The sequence below is a fragment of the Myotis brandtii genome, unplaced genomic scaffold (genome assembly GCF_000412655.1).
Source record: "Myotis brandtii unplaced genomic scaffold, ASM41265v1 scaffold181, whole genome shotgun sequence".
NCBI classification, from domain to species: Eukaryota; Metazoa; Chordata; class Mammalia; order Chiroptera; family Vespertilionidae; genus Myotis; species Myotis brandtii.
This window is the reverse complement of record NW_005356712.1, coordinates 3,127,932-3,151,644: the sequence shown is the minus strand read 5'-3', so window position 1 is coordinate 3,151,644 and position 23,713 is coordinate 3,127,932. Positions and strand designations below refer to the sequence as shown.

The window sequence follows — 23,713 nt, the reverse complement described above, 5'->3', positions numbered from 1 at the left end:
TTTCTTTAATGTTTGAAGATCTAAGAGAGAACATGAGAGGCCTGGGGTTCCATCCTGTTGGTCAAAGTCTTGAAGTCCACGTAAGAAAGCAGGCACACTAACTTTGCAGGTGCATGAAGCTGGGATGGATGCAGACTAGCCATGGGAAAGGAGGATATAACTGTTGCTCTATGTACGTGTCTATAATATAGCAGCCTTGCAATGCGGTGGAGGCCATATGGATAGGCATTCAGTGTCTTGACCTTGGAGTTAGAGAAACCAAGTCTGTGTGACCTTGAAAAAGTCACTTGCATTTCTAATGGTCATTTCTCCTATTGAAAATGTGGATGATGATGGTACTTCCTTCCTGAGCTGGTCAGAATTATGGGAGATCCTGCAGAGAATGGATCAGAATGGTGCGTGGAGCACAAAGTACTAGATACATGTCAGCTATCCTTGTCGTCCTCACTGTCATCTGAGATAAGGAGACAGGGGCTCCGAGGACCCGAAGGCCTTGCCCACCGTCACACAGCTGCTGCATGGCAGAGCTGGGGTCACCAGCCAGGGCTGTCCAGCTCGGAGGCCACTCTTTGTCCTATGCCATGCACGCAAAGAATCGAGATTTAAAAAGATCTTCATGTGCTATAACTGCAAAGTGAAAAGGATTCCAGTCGTTGGGGATCAATGCAAAGATATTCACGTGTGCTAAGAAGTTTACTTACGCGAGTGGAGGGATGGACAGACCTGGACGGATCATTCTGAAAAGATCGGAAAGCTAAGTCGCCCTGGCCAGGTGGCTCCGGTGGTTGGAGCATAGGCCTGTACACCAAAAGGTTGTGGGTTTGATTCCCGGTCAAGGCAACTGATTGATGTTTGTCTCTCACATTGATGTTTTTCTCTCCCCCTGCCCCCTAAAAATCAATAAAAACATACCCTCGGGTGAGGATTAAAAAGTAAAGACTTGATAGCTAAGAGCAGCAAATCCCTAAGCTTACGCGGGAGCTCAGCATGGCTGCTAGAACGAGTCCTGCAACCTCGGCGCCTCGGGCGTCGTGTTCCCAGCAGGGATGGTAACAATAGCCTCAGCGCACTTGGCAGTGGTCACAGGACCTGCACTGCACTGTGACCAGGTCTGGAACGACACTTCCAGCAGGACAGAGTGTGTCCTTCTACTAAAGCAAAAGGCATGGGAAACCAGGTCTTAGGAAGAGCAATTGGAAGGAATCCAGGCCCAGGAGAGATTGGTCAAGGTCTTGACTCTTTGCAGGTGTTTCATCTGGAAGAAGCAAACATTTTTGTAGGTGTCCCCGGAGGGTGTCACTGGGATCAAAATGAAGTGCTAGGGAGAGATGCTTTGTTCTAAGCTACAGTAAGGCGATTCCTAACACTCAGGACTTCAAACACACAGTGGCTGTTTTGTGCAGTAATGAGCCTCCCGTCATTCCAAAAGCCGGTAAGCAGGACTCTAGAGAAGCCTTACCCACCAGGAGACAATGCCTGGACTAAGTGATTTTGACTGAGATGCTATGGCACAATTAGCAGTTCTGCAAGGGAGAGGTCTACATGGCAAACTTCTCATAGAACCGTTCTCTTTCCACAGTGATCATCACCACCTCCTTCTCCTGTCCCTCCAGGTGGGAGCTCGGAAAGGAAAAGCAGGAAACCAACATGCTACAAAGCAGCAACGGGGTCTCCATGGCACTCGGGATGGTGACGGGAAACGGGTGTCTGGAGTCAGCAGGGACTTCCGCCTCCCTGTGGGGGCTTCTAGAGCAGCGGGCGGTACCTGGGTGAATAAGGTTCCCACCTGGATTTAGGGCTCTGAAGGTTTTGACGGCTGAGAAGACGAGCGGCTGAGACCCGCTTCTTGTGCACGTTGGATAGACCTGCGGGGAGAAAAACAAAGTCCTCCTGAAATGGGTTAAACAGTTGTCAGTAGAACATCTTCAGCTTCTACTGACCCTCTACTCACACTCCCACTGTCCTCTGGAGCAGCGGTCGCTAAATTTCGGGCCTCATGGACCACCAGTGGTTCGCGGGCCATCAGTGGTCGACCGCTGCTCTGGAGTAAAGTGAAGGGAAATGGAGGAAGAGGTCAGGCGGCAGTGGTTGGGGTGGGTGGGGTGGTTGTGGGAATGCAGGACACAGAGCAAGTCTGGTTGGACTGACTGAGAAGAGGACGGTTCGGGGTAACGCCCCATCCTCCGGGAGAGAGATGTCCATGCGCGTGCTTCACGGAGCGCGGGGCAGCAGCAGTGTCTTCATTGGGAAGACTGAACGAAAGGGACTAAGCGAGGACACCCACTTTCTCTCAGCACCTTCCCCATGTGACAGCTCCAGACTCTCCTTTGCTGCACCGTCCTGAGCGCCCACCCGGAGCCTGGTGAGAGGTACCTTGTGTAAGCTCTGGAGCTTCAGCCACATAGGTGAGGCGGAACTTGTTCCTCTTCCAGCTGCGGTCATTGCTGATGAGGGAGTTGTTCGCCTTCTCAATGTTGACATCATCTCCCACGCAGAACACGTCACAGGCTGTCTGTGGCACATACAGGGCTTTCAGTGGCCTCCGTCAGCCAAGAGGGACTCCTCTCCAACAGCTCTGAGTCATGGCATGTATCCCACCATCCAACCATCCATCCATCTACCCACCTGCCCACCCATCCCTCAACCCCTCCATCTATCAACCCCTCCAACTTCCACCCATCCACCCATGCACCCATCCACCTACCAGTCTGTTGGTCCATCCATCCATCCATCCATCCATCCACTAATCCATCCTATATTTTTTTGAGTGCCTTTGATGTGGTGGACATATCACATTTACTATTGTCTTTAGGACCTCACATCTATTTCGCATGTAACTCTCAGCACTTATTTATAAAACCAACATGTGTAGAGGTCTACTATTAAACAAGAAAGTAAACATTTTAGAATTTCCTATCCATCTTCCTCTACAGATTTTAAAAAGTTACATTAAAGGCAGAATATATTGAATGTCTGTATATACATTTATACAATATATTGAATGTCTGCACATACATTTATTTTTCATTTGCTAAGTTTAAAAGTTCTCTAACTCTAGTGATCCTAAGAATTACTGTTCAGAATTATTTTTAGAGATAAAAGCCATGGATAACTCCAAAGGTTCTCAAGGATAGCTTTTCACCAATTTTTGGGCTCGTGTTGATTTTTAGATGATTCAAATGTCCATCAACTGATGAATGGATAAACGAAATATGATATATCCATAGAATGGAATATTTGGCCATGAAAAGGAATGTTCCTTCATCGAGTGATCATGGTTAACATCTCTAAAATAAGTCATGTTGACCCCAGGGATCCTGGCATGATGTGATGAGGACACCTCTCTTCTGGGATATTCTTCCCCAAACCCATCACCTCACTCTAATCTTGAAAAAAAGATGAGACAAGGTCAAATTGAGGGACACGCTACAAAATGCCTCACCAGTACTCTTAGAGACTCTTAAGATCATGAAAGGGAAGACTGAGAAACACAGCTGAAGAGATGGAGATGTTTTGACAATGTGATATGGTACCCTGGATTTGATCTTGACACAGAAAAAGGGCATTGGTGGGAAAACGGGTGAAACCTGAAGAAAGCCTTTATCACTGTATCACTGTTCCTAGTTTTGACACGTGTACCATGAGTATGTTAACAGTGAGGCAAGGTGGGTGAAGGGAACTCTTTGTACATCCTTGTTACTTTTCTGTAATCTCAATGTACTATCAAATAAAAACTATTAAAGAAGAAAGGAATGAAGTACTGACACATGCTACAACATGGATGAACCTTGAGTATATTATGCTAAAGTGAAGGAAGCCAGGCATGACAGACCACATTCATATGAAATGTGCAGCACAGGCACATCCTTAGAGACAGGAAGCAGATTAGTGGTTGCCAGGGCTGGGGGTGGAGTGTGAGGATAGGGGGGTGATAGCTCAAGGACAGAGTGGCTTGTGACAGACCCTGCTTCTGGGATCCTCAAAGTTGGCCGGTTGAAGTCAACAACCACACCGTTATCTTGAGGTTTGAGAAAAGCCAAGTTATCTCCACTCTCCCCATCTAGGAGGAAAGCAGGAACAGGCTGATTGACAGCCTCCCCACACAGGTTTCTTTATAGCTCAGAGGCCTCAGTTTCCCGCTTGCTCTACACCTGCATTTGCTTTCAGAATGAAAAGTATCAATTGGATGACAGAAGGTTGTGTAGCCCCTTTTCTCCAGGGGCTGCTGGTAAGAAGGTTCTCCAGGGCCGAGGAAAGAGCAGGTAAAGGTGGGTCTATAGTTATTGCTTTTTTGTTCCCCCCCAGGGGCAACTAAATCATGCCCCACACGCAGATAGGAGGCCAGTAGTCCTTCATCCTCCTGTGGCCTCATGTCTAGAATAGGATGTCCTAGCAGGATGGAATGGCTCTGTGCTGTCTGACAGGGTGACCACCAGGAACTTGTGGTTTTTGAGCACACGAAACATGGCTGGTGCTACCGAGAAATGGACGTTTTAATCCAATTTAATGTATACATAGAAAATTAATATAGAATAACCTATTAATATAGAATGAATATATATAGAATGAGATAAATGAACTATATATAAATGAACTATATTTTATATAGTTATATATTCTCATAGAGAAGGGATAATTCATATAAAATTCACCATTTAAAAATGTGCAAGTCAGTGGTTTTTAGTATATTTACAAGGATGTGCCGCTGCCACTACCATCCACTTTCAGAACATTTTCGTGACCCCAAAGACACTCTGTACCATCATTAACAGTAACTTCCATTTCCGCTTTTTTCAAAATCTTGGCAACCACTAATCTACTTTCTGTCTCTACAGATTTGCCTATTCCAGACATTTCATATAAATGGAATCATATAATATGTGGCCTTCCGTGTCTGGCTTCTTTCACTGAGATCATGTTTTCAAGGTTCATCCATGTTGTAGCATGTGTCAGGACTTCATTCCTTTTTATGGCTGAAGAGTATTCTTTTGCATAAGCATACTGAATTTTTTTTTATCCATTCATCATATTTAGATTTAAATAGCCACATGTGGCTAGTGGCTCCCACAATGGCCAGTGAATATTTAGCACAAGAGGAATATGCTTCTCCAAGTAGACACGTTGGTGAGATCTGAGTTCCAGGTAAAGGCATGGCCCTTGGTCTAGTTAATCAATTCTATGTGTTTTGTCTACTTGTCGACCAAATGTGAGTGAGGGCTGGATTCCTCCCTGAAATTCCAAGACTCTGTAATTTCTTTTGTAGACCAACTCCTTAGCCACATGCAGGAGTTTGGGTTCAGGGTGGAGAATGTGTGTTGTAAGGTCACCCAAGCTCATCCGAGCTGTTTAAAGCTGCCTCCTGGGTGGATGCCTGGGGGAAGTACCCGGGGTTCTCTCAAGTTCCTTCTCTTTCCGATGGTTTAGGCCGTCTGTCTTTGGGGGCCAAGGGGAGCATGACCTTTCCCCCTGGCTCTCTGAGATCTGGGAGGATGTTTACCTTGAAGACCTTCTTGGCCCAGGTCCTGAACGCCTCCTCCTGACCACAGAGCTCATCCCCTTCCTTCATCTTCAGGATCCTCTCCCCTCCCAGCTCTTCCAGGAGGGTGTCCACAGCGTGGCCAAAGGCGCAGAAGTGCGGGTATGCCCTCGAGCCAAGGCCAAACACTGAGAACCTGCCAACGAGACAAGAGAAAGCTCAAGTGAGGTTGGGCTGAGGGGGTGCCTGGTGCTATGAATAGAACTATGCCTCCCCAAATTCATATGTTGAAGCCCTACCCGCAATGTAACTAATTGTATTTACAGATGGCGCCTCCAAGGTGGTAACTGAGATGAAATGAGGTCATAACGTGAGGGCCCTAATCTAATAGAACTGGTGTCCTCATTAGAAGAGGAAGAGAGAAAGATCAACCAAAGGTCTTGTATGCATAAGTGATGGAGGGTGAGGGCAGGATTGGGGGGATGAGGGGACATTGGGGGGATAAGGACACATTTGTAATATCTTATTCAATAAAGGGGAAAAAAAGAAGAGGAAGAGACACCTGAGTCTCCCTCTCTCTGCATGTGCACAGTGGAAAGGCCAGGTGAGGACACAGCAAGAAGGTGGCTGTCTGCAAGCCAGGAAGAGAGGCCTCACCAGAAACCAGTCCTACTAGCACCTTGATCTTGCACTTCCAGCTTCCACAACTGTGAGAAAATAAACTTCAAGTGTTGAAGCTACTTTGTCTGTGGTGTTTTGTTAAGGCCACCCAAGCAGACCAATACACCTGTTTTTTTTTTCTCCCAAAGGACTGTGGTTAGCCATGATGGTCAGGCAACCCCAAGCCTATTGGAGAAGGCTATCATTCAAATAGCTCCCTCCCCCGGGGGATTCTCCCTTCCTCTGGTATCTACTAGGCCAGTGTTTCTCAACCTTCTGTCCCTTTAAATGCAGTTCCTCATGTTGTGACCCAACCATAAAATTATTTTTGTTGCTACTTCATAACTGTAATGTTGCTACTGTTATGAATCATAATGTAAATATCTGATATGCAGGATGGTCTTAGGTGACCCCTGTGAAAGGGTCGTTCGACCGCTAAAGGGGTCGCGACCCACAGGTTGAGAACCATTGTACTAGGCAATACTGTCCTCAGGAGAAAATTCCCCATTTGTCCTAAGGACGATGAGTTGGGGGTAGTGATCATCCAGAATCATTGGCTGTTCCCTGTGTGTCCCTTTCTAAGTTGGACTAATTGGGAATATTTGTCTACATTATTGGGAAGCTTAAATTCTACAAGTTTTGTAATTCTACAAACGAGAGCAGTTTTAAGTACAAAGACAATGGGAATTATAACAGAGGTCCTCGGGGGCCTGTATCAATGAGGACTTGTCTCTGACACGTCACATGTGGGTGTGGACAGGCCCTTCTGAAAGGGGAGGAGGGGTTTGTGAATGTGCTGGCTCCGCCCCTTGCAATGTCTATGAAATTAATTGGTCTCACAGACCCTCCTTGCATAGCCACCACCAAGATGCTGCTCTCTGAATAGATGGGGGTCAAGTTAGTGAGATTTCGGTTGATGTGGAGATGGGGGCTGGCTGCTTTCAGACATGGGAAGTGGGGGGCTGGGCCTCAGGTGGCCCCTCTTCTTAGCTCAGTGTGTCCTACAGACACTTGATGTCACACTTCCAGGGCTTGGTCCCGGCTGTAGGTCTTGACCTCTTCGGGACTGGAGTGACAGGTTCCCAGCGGGACAAGCGCACCCCATCCCACTTCTTTCCCAGGTCGGAGAGTTCTGTTGCAGACCATCATGGCAGACATGCTAAGGAGTGGAGCTGTCTAACCTACTCCATCCAGGGTCTGGTGCTGTCCCCAAATCTCATTTTTAGGACAAGGGGTCCAAGATGGTGAGATAGGGGATCAGGGGCAGAGGCAGGAGACAGTGGGAATAAATGCCATCATGGAGAATGAACTTGAGATAGGTCCAGGTGTCTCACAGGTCAAATGAAAGTTATCCCCTCCTTTCCCATCTCACTCTCCTCTTTCCTGCCCTCCATTCCTCCTGGTTCCAGAGCCTTTCCATGAAAAGTGGATGAGAGCAGGCAGTGTTTTCCCCCATCCCTCCTTCACCTACGATCTTCCTGGACCTGGATTCCTCCCCCTTTCCTCGCAGGGCAGCAGCCTGGTGGGTAGAGAGCTGGTGACCAGGAGTGGACTGGTTGGAGGGCCGCCCTCAGCCTGAGCAGATCTGGGAACCCCCAGCACCAGCCTGCCGTGTGGTTAAGGTGTTGCTCCCCAAATCTGCAATATGAATGTTTGTGACGTCCACCGTACTTGACTGTCACCAACTCTGTTCCTCATTAGCGCTGTTTAACCTGCGTTTCGTTTGTGCTGACTAGCTCCTCCGGCCCACATGTGTTCACAGCAGATGGTCCAAGGGGTGAGTTCATGAATATGCTTCCCGATGCACCTGAAGACCTGCTTCATCGTCACTTCCCAGACTCACGTTTCCATCACCGTCTTCACCTCCTGGCTTCAGAGTTCCTATTTTAAGCCTCAACACCAGGAGTTGGCCAACTTATTGTACAGGGGGCCAGAGAGTAAATATTTTTAGGCGAAGAAACAAAACGGAAACGATTATATAGCTACTTCTATAACAAGAAAGAACAAATTCCCACACATTTTTTTTACTAACGAAGTTAAAAATGTGCTACTAATAATGATAATAATTATAGCTCAGTATAATTTTTTAGTAACATATGTCTACTCATGAGAATGTAATTCTTTTTCATGGGAGATAACATTTTGCTTAATTGGGGCTCAAAGGTAGTGTTTTTTTTTTTAAATCATTAAATGAATTGCAAGTGTTCAGGTGTGAAAACCACTCTGAGCTCATGGGTTGTACACAGACAGACAGTGGCCAGGCTGTATTGGGACCACGGCTGTCACTTGCCATCACCTGCTCTCAGCCATGGTGGATTTAATGAGGGAAAAATGGGTCTGACTGTCAAACTATGCAGCTGACATTTTAATGTCAAACTAAAAAAAATGTACAGATTTCAAAACCTATACAGAATGGACAGCACCAAGGGGGAGCCCTACTGTAAACCCTGGACTCGGTGAGATCATGACGTGTCAATGCAGGTTCATCAACTGTACAAATGTACCCTCTGGTGGGAATGCTGATGGCGGAGGAGGCTGTGTATGTATGTGTTGTGGGGCAGAAAGTATATGGGGAGTCTCTGTACGCTCCCCTGAATTTTTCTATGAACCTACGACTGCTTTTTAAAAAAATGAAGTCTTTTAAAGAGTGGACTGATGGCCACAATGCTTCACTATCGAGGAGCCCTGTGATCTGAGGCATCTGCTGAGCACTGCTCTGAGCATCTGTGAAGAAGGTTCAGTTAGCGGCCGGGTTTAGTTAGAGATTCCTGGCCAGGCCTGGATACTCTGCTTCTATCAGCCTCGTCTTGACCGATAATCTGTGAAACCAAGGGTTTGGCATGACATCCAGTTTTCTTTCTTTCCAAATACCCATTAAACTGAAGACACAACTATTGAAGTACAACATATATGTCCATGTACTACCCAAAGTTACCTCCTGGCATGTGATGATGCTTTTGAAAATAACGGAGTTAGGCCAGTGTCTTTGAATCTGACTACACATTGGAGTCCATTGGGGAAATATTTTCTCAGTTTTTAAACATTTATTGATTTGAGAGAGAGAGAGAGCGATTTGTTGTTCCACTTATTGATGTATTCATTGGTTAATTCTTGTATGTGTCCTGACTGGGGATTGAACCCACAATCCTGGTGTATTGGATGACACTAAACAATAGACATACCCGGCCGGGGGAGGGAGAAGTAGGCTTTTTTTTTTGAAAAGCAATGCTTGGTCCCAATCGTAGGCTGATCACACCAGAATCTCTGGAGGTGGGCGTGGTTATGGGTGCACTGTAAACATCTCCAGGTGCTTTTAATGCACGACCAGCTTTGAGGACCACTGGGTTATGGCAGTTTGTCTCCAGAAGCTTCTATCAAGTGTGCAGCATATCACTTGGGAAGGACAGCTCATTGCGTAATTTCTAGGGGTCAACGTTCTCCATCACCAGTGACGTGCTGATGAGGGGGTGAAATGTGTGTGATTGGGTAAAAGGTGTGTGATGGGGTGAAAGGTGGGTGATGGGGTGAAAGGTGTGTGATGGGGTGAAAGATGGGTGATGGGGTGAAAGGTGGGTGATGGGGAAAAACGGGATTGTGGGGGCAATGAGGCTGTGCATTTACGAAGAGGAGTCAGGTGCAGCCAGGGTGCAACTGGTTGTTCCAGGGATGAAGAGGCGTGGAAGGAAGACACCCCCACAGCAAAGAGCCCACTTTGCAGCTGAGTCCAGCTCCCCAAGAGCCTTTGTCATCCCTGATGCCCGAGCCCCTTGCTCACCTCACATTTGCCAGGGGGCCGGTGCTCTCAAAGTTGTCTCTGTGGTTCGGCCCATTGCCTGATGATTTGTGGAAATCGGAATAGGAGGAAACACTATTGAACCTGACCTTGTAGCTCCTGCAAAAAGGAGAGAGAGTCATGAGCTCTGGCTTGAGCCCTCGCCTGAGGTCACCGCCCTGGATCTTCAAAAGACCAGTCCTGGTTCTAGGACCCTCTCACGTGTGATGAGTGAGACCACAGCATCCTAAGGCCTCCTCCACAATGGATCAACTTACCCTCGCCCACCACCGTGCCAGCCAGCCACCTGTCCTTGATGCCATGTGTATTAAAGGGTTTCTTTCTGACCACACTCAGATCAGGAAATTGAAAGCCGGACAGTCAAAATGATTGACTAGGCAAGAAGGCAGGAAGGAGTAGAACAGACCACCCCTAACCATTAGACCATGCTTCCTTGCTACCCAAATTGTAACGTGCGTAAGGATCAGCCTGGGACTGGGTTAGGCAGATCCTGATTCTGAAGATTTGGGGCCGGGCCTGAGAGTCTGCATTTCTAATAAACTCCCAGGAGATGCCGATGCCGTTGGTCCCCAGACCTCACTTTGCGTAGCCTGGACCTGGACTTGTACTGTCCACTGTGGTGGCCATTGGCTACCTGTGGCTATTTGAACGTAAAGCCAAATTAATTCACACGAAATACAACGAAAAATTCCGTTTCTCACTTGCACTAGCCACACGTCAGTTGCTCACTGACGTTCAGGTGTACACAGGGGCCTGTATCAATGAGAAGATGACAATTCTCAAGGAGTGTCAACAACCACGTGCGGCAGAAATACAGACCACGTTCGTCACCCTGGGAAGTTTGATTGGACGCGGCTCTTTCTGTCAAGATGTGGTCCTTAGACATTTCCGGGGTCTGTCACCTCCCACCTTCCACGTCAGCATGGAAAGTGCTCAGCACTGACATGTGGCAGGAGAGGAGACTGGCTTTCTCATTAACGTGTTTTGAAGGGGAAGGAAGATGTCACCGGGACTCAAACCTCAGCACTAGAGGCTCAGGAGCCTGAAGCCTCAAGAAAACACACACACCTGGTTTTCCAGTTTTTCTCTAAAAGTAAGTTTTGACCTCAGACAGGGCAGAAACAAAACAAAACAAAAAATGTCTCCAAGATAACCCCCCCAAAACAAAACCAAACCAAGAAATCCAAACCTCCAAACAGAAGAAACAAAGCAAAGCGAAACACAAAAACTCAAGACATCAATCTGAGTGCAAGAGACAAAAAAAGAAACTGCGCATTCTGGCAGCAGGATCCTAAGCGGGATCCTCAGTTCTTGCTCCAGGATCGGGAAAGGTCTAAATACACGTAAGCGTCGTTTCTGCCCTAAAATAGTCACACATGGAGTCACTTCTCCAAATAAGGCATGCGACACACCAGGGGGTGGCCGTGGTGTTAGTGGGAGGGATGGTTTCTCCAAATAAGGCATGCGACACACCAGGGGGTGGCCATGGGAGGGATGGGGGGTGGTTGTGGGGTGAGAATAGCAGCGCGTGTTTCTGTATGAGGTTTACGGTGTCCCAAATGCTTTCCTCTCTGTTGTTATCCTTTGACCCGCACAACAGCCAGCTCCCAGGCGTAGTCAGGACAGAGAGAGCTTCTCCCCATTTGGTGGATGAGAAAGACTGAGGCCCAGAGAGGTCAAGGGACCGGCTCCAGGTCAATTAATGAGTTAGTGGCACAGCCTGGGTTAGAACCTCAGGTTTCCTTGGCACCTGGATGTGGCCTTGGAGGTTTGAGCGTCGGGCATGCATGTGCACGCGTGCAGACACACATCTCCCTGCACACAGGCATGCACACGGGTGCATGTATGCACACGCACACCCGCTCTACCTGTGCTGGCTGTCACGGGCTGCAGCCAGACCACGGACTTCTGTGTCACCTCGGGGGAGGGGAGGCCCTTTACGGGAAAAGAAACGCAAGGGTTCCGGGTACCTAGAGGGGAGAATGGATGGTGCCCTATCTCTCCCTGAAGGAGGGGACCTGCTGGAGACCACCCAGGCTGGCATGGGCAGGAGCGGGGCAGGGACAGTGAGTGCTGGAGTTGGGCACAGAACGAGGGCTGAGTGCAAGGGACTCAGCCACCCCCTGGATACAGAAGGCATGCGAGTTTGGCAACACGTGCTCGGCTGCAAGAAAACCAGGAGAGATTTTCTGTGAACCACGGCCAGCGGCGGCATTTGGTGCCCAACGGCAGACATGGGGTCTGCTCTGAGCTGGAGGCGGCGCTGTGCTGGCCTCACTGAAAGGCAGCTCCCTCTGCACCTGCCATATGTTCTCCACTTTGTGGGCGACTTAAGGGCTTTTCAAGGGTAATGCTGATTGCAGGTGTTTCTCAGATCACGGGATCTCTTTAGAACCCAGCCCCACGTTGGATGCGCTTTCACTCGAACATCGTTTGACCGCAGGCCACTCTCTGCCTTCTTTTGAATGCCACCCCCACCCGAGCTGCAGCGCCACCCTGAGCATCAGGCGGCACAGTGCCAGGGAAAGCAGCGCATTTCACTGATTCCGCAGGTCGGGTCCCGGGGGCGGGAGAGAACTGGCGTTTGCACAGGGCTCCCAGTTTCTCACAGGGCACGAGTCTTACAAATTGGAGAGCTCAGGCAGGTGCAATAAACCCTATTTGATAGGAAAAGAAACCGAGGCGCAGGGCTGTGAAGTGACCAACCCAAGACCCTCTAATTAGAGACCAGAGCATCCAGCGGCTGAAATCGGCCACAGCTGGACTGTCGGTCACAACCGCCATCCACCCAGACCTCAAACGTGAACCCCAGGTGCCAAAAGACAATTTCCAGTCACCCCCAGGGGGGGTCATGCGGCCGTGGAGGGCCGTCCACTTACTTCCTTTCCTCCTGCACAGAGTTGGGGTGCCTCATTTCCATCAAAGCACAGCCGAATTTCTGCAGACCGAAAGAGGTGAGTGACATGTCAGGAGTGTATTATTAAAGCTGGGATATGCTCAGGCCCGAGGGCTGGGGTCCTGGCTGGAAAAAGAGGAGTCTGATGCTCGGGGGCCCGGATGTCCGAGATGGTAAGATGGCGAGGGGCTCGGCAGGGCAGCAGTGCTTGCGCTGCAGACGCACACGGGAGGGTCAGCTGCTTAAAGAACTGCAGAAGTGGACTCTGACCCCCAGCACACCAAGCCCCTTGGTGGCGGCTTTCTCTCTATAAAAATATTGTCCCCAGTTCTCTCATCTGGAGCATCAAGCTCCAGGGGACACCCAGCTCTTGGTTTAAGCATCCATTCCAAAGAAGCAGCTCACTCAGATGACAGCCATTTCACTAGGAACCAGCCAGGCCCTGGGTACCAACAGACAGAGGACTTGGAATTGTCCCATGTTGGCCACATTGAAACCACTGTCTTTGAGGCCCTGGGAGGATGTGCTACTGAACAGCAGGTGCTACGGTAGCCCCTCTTTCTTCCTGCTGATGGAAACACGTGCTAGAACAGGTGAACACTCATCTTACCTCCCCATTTTCAGGGGGGTCTCCATTGCCAAAGGTGCTGGTGACCACCAGGACCAGCGTTTCATGTTCCAGGTGCACAATGTCATAGTCTTCCATGGATATCACCTAGGTGGGAGGGGGGGCAAAGAGGGGGCAGGAAGGAAGAGGTGATGAGGAGAGAAGGTGGGAGAGAACAAGAAGTGATGGGGGAAGGAGGAGGAGGAGGAGGAAGAGGAGGAGGAGGAGAAGCAGAAGATGAGTCATCTTGAGCCCTCTCCTTTGGAAGAACCAAATGTGTGGGGTGTCGCTATTTCAATGAGTAGACCTGCAAGCCTCTGGCAGGGTGGGACCTCCTATGGTCACTGTGGCCTGGAGGCCGTAGGGAATCTGAGAGATGGCGCAGGGGGTGACTGCCAGTAGAGACAGGTCCTAATGGAGACCCTTCAGCTTTTTAAAACCAACTGATCTTGGAACCTCCTTGACCACATCTAGGCTGGGAGTGACCTGGCCGACTGGGTCTGACCAACGGCTGCTCAGCCTCCTTTCTAGCCTCCCTCCAGCAGGGTGGATGGCTGGGCCAAACCAGTCTGAGAGGCCTGCTTTGGGGAAAGATTGTTGCCCTGTATCCTAGCATCGCTCGAGAAACATTTTTCAACGGAGCTTCTAGGGAAGCCCAGTCTCTGGAGATGCTTCCCAAAAACAAGTGAGCCATAAACAAACATGTCTGGGGAATATTTACATTCTCCGCCCTCCTCTTTTGGAGATGATAACACAGACGTGCAGACTAAAGGCTCTGACAAGTCCTGCAGCAAAGAAACCCACTGAACTTTATTTAACGCAGAGCTTCTTAAACTGACTCCAGAACGGATGTTCATAAAACCCTCTAACACAGTGGTTCTCAACCTTCCTAATGCCGCAACCCTTTAATACAGTTCCTCATGTTGTGGTGACCCCAATTTCATTGTTACAAATTGAACATTATTAAAGCATAGTGATTAATCACAAAAACAATATGAAATTATATATATGTTTTCCAATGGTCTTAGGCGACCCCTGTGAAAGGGTCGTTCGACCCCCAAAGGGGTTGCGACCCACAGGTTGAGAACCACTGCTCTAACAGTTTCCTCTAGATCTGGGGGTTTCATTTTGTGATTCCTGGACCCCTGGGGGGTTTGCAGAGAGAGGGACATCACCGTCCCCTGGAATTTATGAAAATGTGAGCGTGTGTGCTGACGGCCAACTTGGGATGTGCTTTCATCCATTCTCAAAGGGTTCTACTCTGTGGACTTCCCTCGCTCCCCTCCCCACTTTAATCACCAGGAGGGGCTGGAGAGCTGGCAGTGCCCCTACCCACCTTGGCATCGAAGGCGTGCTTGAAGATCTCACACAGGGTTTTGGCATAGGCCTGCGATTTACCCGTCTCTGTGCCATACAGGATGGTCGCCTTGACCCTCTTGGCCATTGCCTGCCCCATCAGCTTGGCCGAGAACTTGACGGCTCTGGGAGGAAGGGGAGGGAGAGGACCATGGGAAATGCCAGGCTGGGACTATTGGGCAGAAGCATGATCCATGACATTAACCAGAGAGAACTTACTCTCCTGATCTTTATGGCCTCCGGGAACTCAAAGCCTGAGTTTGGGCACCATTTGACCCCTTTAAGTCCCTCCAGAGCAACGAGTCATGAGCTGAAATGGTTGGTTAACTGTGTTGGGTTGTTCATGGATCAATCCCAGTCTTGAGGACCTTGCTGTGCCAAGCACTGTCCCCAAAAGATAATCATTCATTCATGCACTCATTTGTTCATCCATCAAATGTGTGTTAACCACTAATGTGCAGGAATTGTGATAGAAGCTGAAGAACATAGAGAATGTAGCTGTGGACAAGCAGCTGTGATGGGGCTTACATTAGTGTGTGTGTGTGTGTGTGTGTGTGTGTGTGTGTGTGTGTGTGAGAGAGAGAGAGAGAGAGAGAGAGAGAGAGAGAGAGAGAGAGATCACTAACAAATCACTAGGTATTGAGCTCAAAGGGATTTCAGAAGTGAAGGCCCAGGTCTGGTTTAGTCAGCCGTGCATATCTAGGGTCTTGCACAGCTGATGCCTAATAGGCACTAAATACATATCTAGCAAAGGAATGAATTTTAAAGATGCTGCTACCACTGAAGACGTGGGGAGTTCAAATGTCAAGTCTAGGCCCTTTGTAGTTAAATGGAGAGTCCAGAACCACTGTTCTTCCTTCCCGCCCATGAGGTCCTGGGTGAGGCAGCCAGGCCAGAGGCCCAGGAACGCCTGGGCTCACCTCAGAGCAAGCATCCCTGCTCTAACAGGCATCTCCGAGCAGACAACTTGCTAATTACTCCTGCTGGGGGATTATTGGTGGTAAATTCATCATTTTTTAGAATCAGGGAAACCACCCACGCTGCAGGAGCACTTGGGCTAAGGGGTAGAAATAGAGAGAAATAAAAGGTGCCTGGAGGGTTCCCTTTGAATGATGGGAGCATAAAAAAGCAGCTATAATTAACTTCCATTGTTTCTAGCTCCATCTTAATAGTGCAGTTAATGTTTTAGATTCCCCCCTTCTTCCCCCGCCAGACAGCTGAACTGAAGGGAAGCCAGGGGCTGCCTTCCCTGAGAATATTTGTGATCTCTCATTAGCGAAAGAAGGGCTGCTGAGGTGCCCTTGCTTGGCTGGAAGACGGGGTTAGGTGGAAGGAGAGAGGAGGGGAGAAAGGGAGAGAGATGCCATGGGCTGTATTAACAGAGCCAGCACCCAGGGTTGAGTCCCTGCAAGACCCACCAGTGTCTTGCTTCTGGGGTCTGTGGCATGGATGGCACCAATTGTTTTATTTTTATTTTTTGCAGCTACCCCCCATGCAGAGAGAGTTCTGGACCTGAGGGCGCTCAGGAAAGAGAGTGAGGAGCTCAGTGCATACTTAGCTCCTCTGCCAAAAAGTAAGTTAGTTCTGAACAGGGGTGTCTCCGAGAGCCCGCGGAGCTCTTTCTTAGGAGAAGCCTGGCATCCCCATTAGAGCATCTCAGGTGGCTCCACCCCACTTGACAGCTGCCCCCTTGGCTGGCTACATGTTCTTTTTTATTTTTCAAAATGCTTTTATTGATTTTTAGAGAGAGAGGGAGAGGGATAGAAAGATAGTTCTGGGGTCTGTGGCATGGATGGCACCAATTGTTTTATTTTTATTTTTTGCAGCTACCCCCCATGCAGAGAGAGTTCTGGACCTGAGGGCGCTCAGGAAAGAGAGTGAGGAGCTCAGTGCATACTTAGCTCCTCTGCCAAAAAGTAAGTTAGTTCTGAACAGGGGTGTCTCCGAGAGCCCGCGGAGCTCTTTCTTAGGAGAAGCCTGGCATCCCCGTTAGAGCACCTCAGGTGGCTCCACCCCACTTGTCAGCTGGCCCCTTGGCTGGCTACGCGTTCTTTTTTATTTTTCAAAATGCTTTTTATTGATTTTTAGAGAGAGAGGGAGAGGGGTAGAAAGACAGAAACATCGATAAGAGAGAAACATCATTGATTGGCTGCCTCCTGCACACCCTCTACTGGGGATCAAGCCTACAATTCAGGCATGTGCCCTGACTGGGAATTGAACTGGTGACCTCTTGGTTCCTGGGTTGACACTCAACCACTGAGCCAGCCACAGCAGCTGGGCTGGCTATACGTCAGGACAGTTATGCTTTGGTGGCCTTGGTCCATAACCCCCTTCCCGCCCTTCTGTGCTCAGTTAGGACTTATTCATCTTATTCTTCAGCTCAATTGTCATCTCCTGAAGGAAGCCCTCTTTGACCTCCTAAACTCAGTTAAGTCTGTTCTTTGGCACCATGGATCACTCCTCGAGGGCACTCGAAGTGCTGACTGTATTTGTGTGGTTCTCTGACAGATGAATGGCTGTGAGCTTCAAGAGGGCAGGGACCACATTTGCCTGGCTCATGATGGCTTCCCGAGAGGCTAGTACAGTGCCTGGCAGGGAGTAGGCTCTCAGTATCCATTTGTGGGCCAAATGAATGAATGAATGAATGAAATTAGAGTTCAGCCCTGGACAAGAGCACTGTTGGCAGTGATGTTCTGGACCCAGCTCATCCCAGCTCCTCTCTACTACGGGTTCAGTGACTTCCTGTTGGTAGCTTAAAACTGGCCATAATGGGAGTATTTACACTATGGCGATTGGCCAACATTACAAATCTACTATTATTTTTACTTTTAATATTATTATTAGGAAAGCTGCTTTACCAACATACCACTGCCTCCGGGAAAAGAATTTAGGAAACTGGGTGAGGAAAGTAAAATCGGGAGGGAGAAGAACTGTGGCGACATTTACATCCCAGACTCTGAGGCAAAGAAGGCACGAGGGGGCGAGAGAAAGTAGAGAAATCTTATTGCGCTAGAGGTCAGAGGCATGACTAGCTGCCTGGCTTCCTTTTGGAGGGCTCTCCAAGTTTCGGGGCACATCCATCCCCCACCTACTGCAGGAGACTTACTCTGCCAGCTTCTTGAAGCCGATGGCTCGCCGCTTGGTGGGGGTCCCGTTGGTGCCTTTCCAGAGGTGGGTGTTCCAAGGGTCCGGCTGGGAAGAAAGGACTGCGGTTACTGCGGTTACTGCGGTGGGGGAACCTGGCTCCCCTGGAAGGTGCTCAGGATCCTGGGGGCTGTGGCTGCCCAGCCATGCCCAACCCGCAGCCTTGAAGGGAGTGATTCTGCGAGTGATGACCACAGGGGTCCTGGCACAGAGCGGCTGGCCCAGCCGTTCTGCACTGTCCTGCTAGACCAGCAGTTCTCAATCTGTGGGTCGCGACCCCTTTGGCGGTCGAACGACCCTTTCACAGGGGTTGCCTAAGACCATCCTGTATATCAGATATTTATATTACGATTCATAACAGTAGCAACATTACAGTTATGAAGTAGCAACGAAAATAATTTTATGGTTGGGTCACAACATGAGGAACTGTATTTAAAGGGCCAGAAGGTTGAGAACCACTGGGCTAGACCTTCCCACGCAGCCCTCAGTCCCTCCCAAAGACTTTCCTTGAGACCCCAGACGACTCATTTAGTCTCCAGGAATCTCTCTGCTAGAGCTGCGTTGTCCAATATGGTAGCCGCTAACCAAGCATGGCTACTGAGCACCTGAGTGTCCAAAGTGCTCGTCTGAACTGAGACGTGCTCTCAGCATCACACACACAAGGCTACCGAAGACTTAGCGCGAAGAGGCAGGGAGGGGCCGGACCTGGTATTCGAAGGAGGGGGTGAGCCGGTAGTTGAGCATCTCCTGGTGGAAGACAGGGGTGATGCTGCCAGACATGGGGGGTACGATCCACACCCAGTCTGCCGGACAGCCCCCCCGGCAGCGGTATTCGTTCTCCATGTGTTTAATGAAGGACTCGGTGGCCGAGTGGTGGTCGACGATGGTCACTTTGTCACTCTGTGGGTGGAGAGGGAACAGGAGTCAGGAGGTAAGAGAGCCGGGGCGTTTCCGGATTCTCCCAGAGTGGCGTTTCCCGAAGGACAGGTCCTGGAGATGGTTTAGTGCCCAACACTTGTGTGCATTTCTCCTTCTGACTGTACCCGGGAGAAAGTCTCCGTTTGCTGCTAACAGGCCTCTCTAGCGAGTCTTCCTCTCTCCTCCCCCATCCTTTTTCAAACGAACCTCTTACGTAGCTAGAATGGAACAACTCCGTTTTGTTAGTCCTTGTATTTGTTTATTTATTTAAACTAACAATTCTCTTCTATTTAAGGCAACTGATCTTGGCTCTCCGTTTATGGTGGGGAGACAAAATCCTGTCTGTCAGCTGATAGTCTGAGTCCCTAAGCAACACATGGACGATACCTGACATCTCAATTCTGAAAAACCACAGGTGACAAGTCACAACCCCCACCCCGCCCCCTACTGGTCATCTCTTCCTCAAACGTCCACACTCAAGATCAACACGGAGAGGCAGGCATGTACGATGGGCGATAGACCTCGCTGGTGGACAGATCTCCCCAAAGGTGGTTCCTGGCAGCGAGGGCTCTTGGACTTTTTGCTCCAAGGCTCTGAAAGGTTCAGTTCCTCCCCGAGGCTTGATGGCCGGGACCCCAGCACTACCTGGAAGCTGTAGAGAACTGCAATGTTGATCTCCACCAGCGCCTGGTCCTTCCACAGGGAGGACGTCTTCCTCGTGTCCAAGTTCATCTTCTTGGCCACTTCCTGCAAGAAGAAGGGAACACAGACTCTCAGGCTGGGACACTTCAGACGAAGGAGGGGCAGGGCTAGCTCGTGTCATGAATGAACGTCTTAATTATCAGTCAGCTCACTGGCAGAGCGAGTCACTCCCTCTGAAGATATCTTACCGAGGACCTACCGGTGGTGGGAAACTAGAGACGTGGCTGGCCACTTATTATTGAGCAGAACTTGTAGTGGGAGAGAACAGTTTATATTGTGATCAGTGCTAATTCCTAGGGAGAAAATAAGACGAGGATATGGGATGAGGAGGGATATGGGGCAGGGTTCACTGAACCATGATAGTCAGGACAGGCCCACGTGGAGGGGGCATACCCGGTGAGACCCCAATGAGGAGGAAAAGCAAGGCATGTGCAGATGGAGGGAGGCGAGGGTCTCGGCAGAGAGACAGCACGTGCAAAGCCCCCGAGGAGGTTCAGACTCACAGCATCTGAGATACAGAAAGAAGGGCAGTGCACGCGGAGGGTGGGGAGCCAGCGGGAGTTAGTGAGAAGGGCAGGATCTTAAAGGATGTGCCACGGAGCCGGGATTTTTATTCCAAATGTAACGAGGAGGGTCTTCGCAGGGTTTTAATCAGAGATGTGGGCCTGGGAGTGACATCGTCTACTTCCTAGTGGGAAAAGCTCTCCACCCAACCTGCTCCACCCCTGGAGTGGCCACTACTTGTAATCTAGACCATGGACGTTTTGAGCTTGACTGACTCCATCTGACAGATGAGGAAACTGAGGCTCAGAGAGGTGCCTGGATTTGCTCGACTTCTGTAGAGCCAGTTGGCCTCAGAGCTGGAGCCCAGGGAGATGCGTACTGCCCAGAACCTGGGAGCTGCTCCCCAACCAGCTGGCGTCTCTGGCAAAAACAACCCCTGATGTTTGTTACAGCTGAAGCAGGAGCTGATGTCAAGGGTGAGGAAGACCCAATAGCAAATGCACTAATTAGAGCCTTGCTTTTCTCTTACTCTGTCAATTCTAGTCACTCGTGGGAACCTGGGTCTCATTATGGGGCTAGAATGCGACAATTTCTCAGCTTTGGGTAAATCGCTTCCCAGCCTCAGCTGTCAACCTTTGTACAGAGTGGCAGCTGGAACTGGAGGCAGGGGTGGGAGGGAGTCTCATTTAAGTTACCCAGTGACTACTCGATGCAGTCGAAATGCACGCAAGATCACGGAGGCGGACTTACTGATTCACTCTTTGGGGCTGAAGCGTTAGGTTCTGCTTGGGGCCTTTGGGCAGCGACACAAATGCAGGAAGTAAAGAATTTGCTGCTTTACATAAGTACATATAAAGCTCGAGTTATTATATAAAAGAGGAGAGGTGTCTAGCCAGTCATGCTGCTACTGTTACTTCTACAGCATTATTTTGGTTAACAAAAGAGAAATTAGTTGCAGGAAAAAAACATACCTCTACAACTTAAAAAAAAATCCCCAAATGTGACTCAAGGCATCTCTATGAACATTAACTAAACTGTCTTTTCCTTTCTTGCCAGAAGTCTGTACAGATCGGTGGCTGCCCCAGTAGAATCTTCTAGGGCCGTGGTCGTCAAACTGCGGCTCGCAAGCCACGTGCGGCTCTTTGGCCCCTTGAGTGTGGCTCTTCCACAAAATACCACGTTCGGGCGCGCACGTACAGTGCGATTGAAACTGTGGCCCATGCGCAGAAGTCGGTATTTTGTGGAAGAGCCACACTCAAGGGGCCAAAGAGCCGCATGTGGCTTGCAAGCCGCAGTTTGCCGACCACTGTTCTAGGGAGATGTGAAAAATGCTGATGCCCTCCCCCTGTAGAGCAATTCCATCCAAATCCTGGGGGGTGGGGTCTCGGGCATCGCTGTGCTTCCCTGGCAGTTCCAGTGGACGGCAAGGCTGAGGACTTGGCTTCTGTCTTCCAGGCGAACAACCATGGAGTTTGTTTTTAAAAGTGAGATATAACTGACACATGATGTGCACATTCAAGGTGTACAAAGTTCAAGGTGTTGGTTGGGTACAGTTATATATTGCAATATGATTATCACTGTAGCATTAGTTAACACCTGTAAGTAATTATTGTGGTGAGAACAATTAAGATCTAGTCTCTTAGAAACTTTGAAGTTTATACTAGAGTGTTGTTGATTATAATCTTGATGCTGTGCTTTAGATTTCCAGAAATTATTTACCTGTACGACTAAAACATCTCCCCAATTCCCATGCATCCCACCCCCACAACCACCATTCTAACTCTCCGATTTCACCAGAGAGCAGAATCCACACAGAAGCGAGATCATCCCGTCTTTGTCGTTGTCTGTCTGACTGAGCTCACGTGGCCTAATGCCCTCAAGGGCCATCCATGTGAACACCTACGGATTTCAGCCACAGACACCCAATGCCTGGTTCTGAGGTCTAATCCTGACTCCACCTTAGTTACTGTGTGACACAGGCCAGCGCTTCAGCTCTCTGCTTCTCAGGGGCCTATTTTGAAACAAGGCCAGCGACAGCAGACTGTTGTCAGGAACAACGTTTGCTGACAAAACCACGGCAATCCCGAGCTTTCACCAGAGCTGGGCCCCAGGAAGCTCTCTGCCCGGCACTTTTCAGCAGATGAGGGTGACTCAGCCAGGGAGGAAATCAGACCTCCACCAAGAAATGTGTATGGGGAAAACCACGGACACTCCTCCAGCCTGGTTTTCCAGAAAAGAGACAAAAAAATGTCCCAAGTTCATCCATCATTCTCAAACCCTTCTAACAGAGTTTGACACCGGGAGGCAGTGTAGCAGCGTGGTGAACTTGGACCACAAAACCAGACTGGGGTTGCATCCCAGCTCTGCCACTTCCTAGTGGCACGACCTCGAGCTCATCATTTCATTCCTGCAAAGGCCTTAGTTTTCTCATCGGTGAGAGGGGGTTTTCTTTTAACCTGGAGGTTGTGGTGAGGATTAAATGAGCATGTTATACATGCAATGCGCTTTGAACACCGCCTAGCACCCAGTCCATACATGGTTAGTGCCACAGATGCCGCACTGGGATTGCAGGTTCTGCTGTAACCCGTTTCCAGTTTTGAAGCCCCAAAGCCTGGCTGTGGGGAAGCACTGCTGAGCCCACCCCTTCTGCCTGGTGACTAAGGAGGGTCCTCACCTCCAGGATGTTGTACCGAGAGTTGTCACAGTAGTCGCGGACGCCAATCTCCGTGCCCATGTACCAGCCGCTGAAGGGACAGGCGCTGAACTCCAGGCCGCCAATCTCCAGCAGCATGTTGGACACAGCGGGGAGGCCATACCACTTCAGCCCCAGGTCCTTGAACCACTCAAACCTGCGGAGAAGGACACAGCCCAGCTCACCATGGGGCGGGAGTCTCGGGCAGACAGAGGGTGGGATAGGCTGAGTCTGGGGATGCTGCAATGCCAGCGACTGACGGGGGCCATGTTAGAACCAGATTCCTGGGCTCTGGACACTGCTTCAGAGGTGGAGAACCACAGGTTCCAGAGCTGGGGCCCGAGAATATGCATCTTACCATGTTTCCCAGGTGGTGTGCAGGGATATCCAGGCCTGGAAACCACTGCTCGGGCTGCTGTTTATCCGCTAAGCCCACTCTGCAAGTTAGTTCTGGAGGAAGCGAGTTCCCTCCTACCCAGGGCCTTTGCACGGCCGCTCTTTCCTCCTGGGATCTCTCTTCCTCTGTGTCTGTCCAGCTCTTGTTTGCACTTTAATTCTCAGCTAAAATGTTGTTTACTCTTTTAGGAAGTCTTCCCTGATGCCCAATCTGGGTAGGGGTCAGGTGACTTCATGCCTCTAGGCACCATACAATTTCTATTGCAGCATGTTATTGGAATGAAGTTATTTGGGTAAGATCAAAACTTTAAATAAAGACAGGATTCCAGCCCTAGCCAGTTTGGCTCAGTGGATAGAGCATCAGCCTGTAAACTGAAAGGTCCCGGGTTCGATTCTGGTCAAGGGTTGTGGAAATGTAATATGTGTGTGTGTGTGTGTATATATGGACAGGATTCCATGCTGCACTCACATGACTCGCCTGGTTTGCCTCCCTCTAGCCTCAGCCCTGAACTGGATCCTGTATTTATTTAAAATGTTGACATACAGAATTTTTTTAAAAATTATTTTTT

The 23,713-nt window shown here is 49.5% G+C and overlaps 1 protein-coding gene across 2 annotated transcripts in view; it reads right to left on the bottom strand.

The window, feature by feature from the left end:
- NOS1 (nitric oxide synthase 1 (neuronal)) overlaps nucleotides 1-23,713 on the bottom strand; it is an 89,797-nt gene that overhangs the window by 23,450 nt on the left and 42,634 nt on the right. Inside the window, exons 10-21 of one of the 2 annotated variants that reach the window (XM_005863789.2) lie at nucleotides 22,731-22,905; nucleotides 19,496-19,597; nucleotides 18,638-18,832; nucleotides 17,895-17,980; nucleotides 14,769-14,913; nucleotides 13,436-13,540; nucleotides 12,809-12,867; nucleotides 11,798-11,899; nucleotides 9,912-10,028; nucleotides 5,498-5,672; nucleotides 2,374-2,512; nucleotides 1,787-1,865 (exon numbers count right to left, since the gene is read on the bottom strand). In XM_005863789.2, the coding sequence (XP_005863851.1) occupies nucleotides 1,787-1,865; nucleotides 2,374-2,512; nucleotides 5,498-5,672; nucleotides 9,912-10,028; nucleotides 11,798-11,899; nucleotides 12,809-12,867; nucleotides 13,436-13,540; nucleotides 14,769-14,913; nucleotides 17,895-17,980; nucleotides 18,638-18,832; nucleotides 19,496-19,597; nucleotides 22,731-22,905 (1,479 nt within the window). The remainder of the gene's footprint in view (nucleotides 1-1,786; nucleotides 1,866-2,373; nucleotides 2,513-5,497; nucleotides 5,673-9,911; nucleotides 10,029-11,797; nucleotides 11,900-12,808; nucleotides 12,868-13,435; nucleotides 13,541-14,768; nucleotides 14,914-17,894; nucleotides 17,981-18,637; nucleotides 18,833-19,495; nucleotides 19,598-22,730; nucleotides 22,906-23,713) is intronic. The other variant, XM_014537697.1, reaches the window with a different exon arrangement.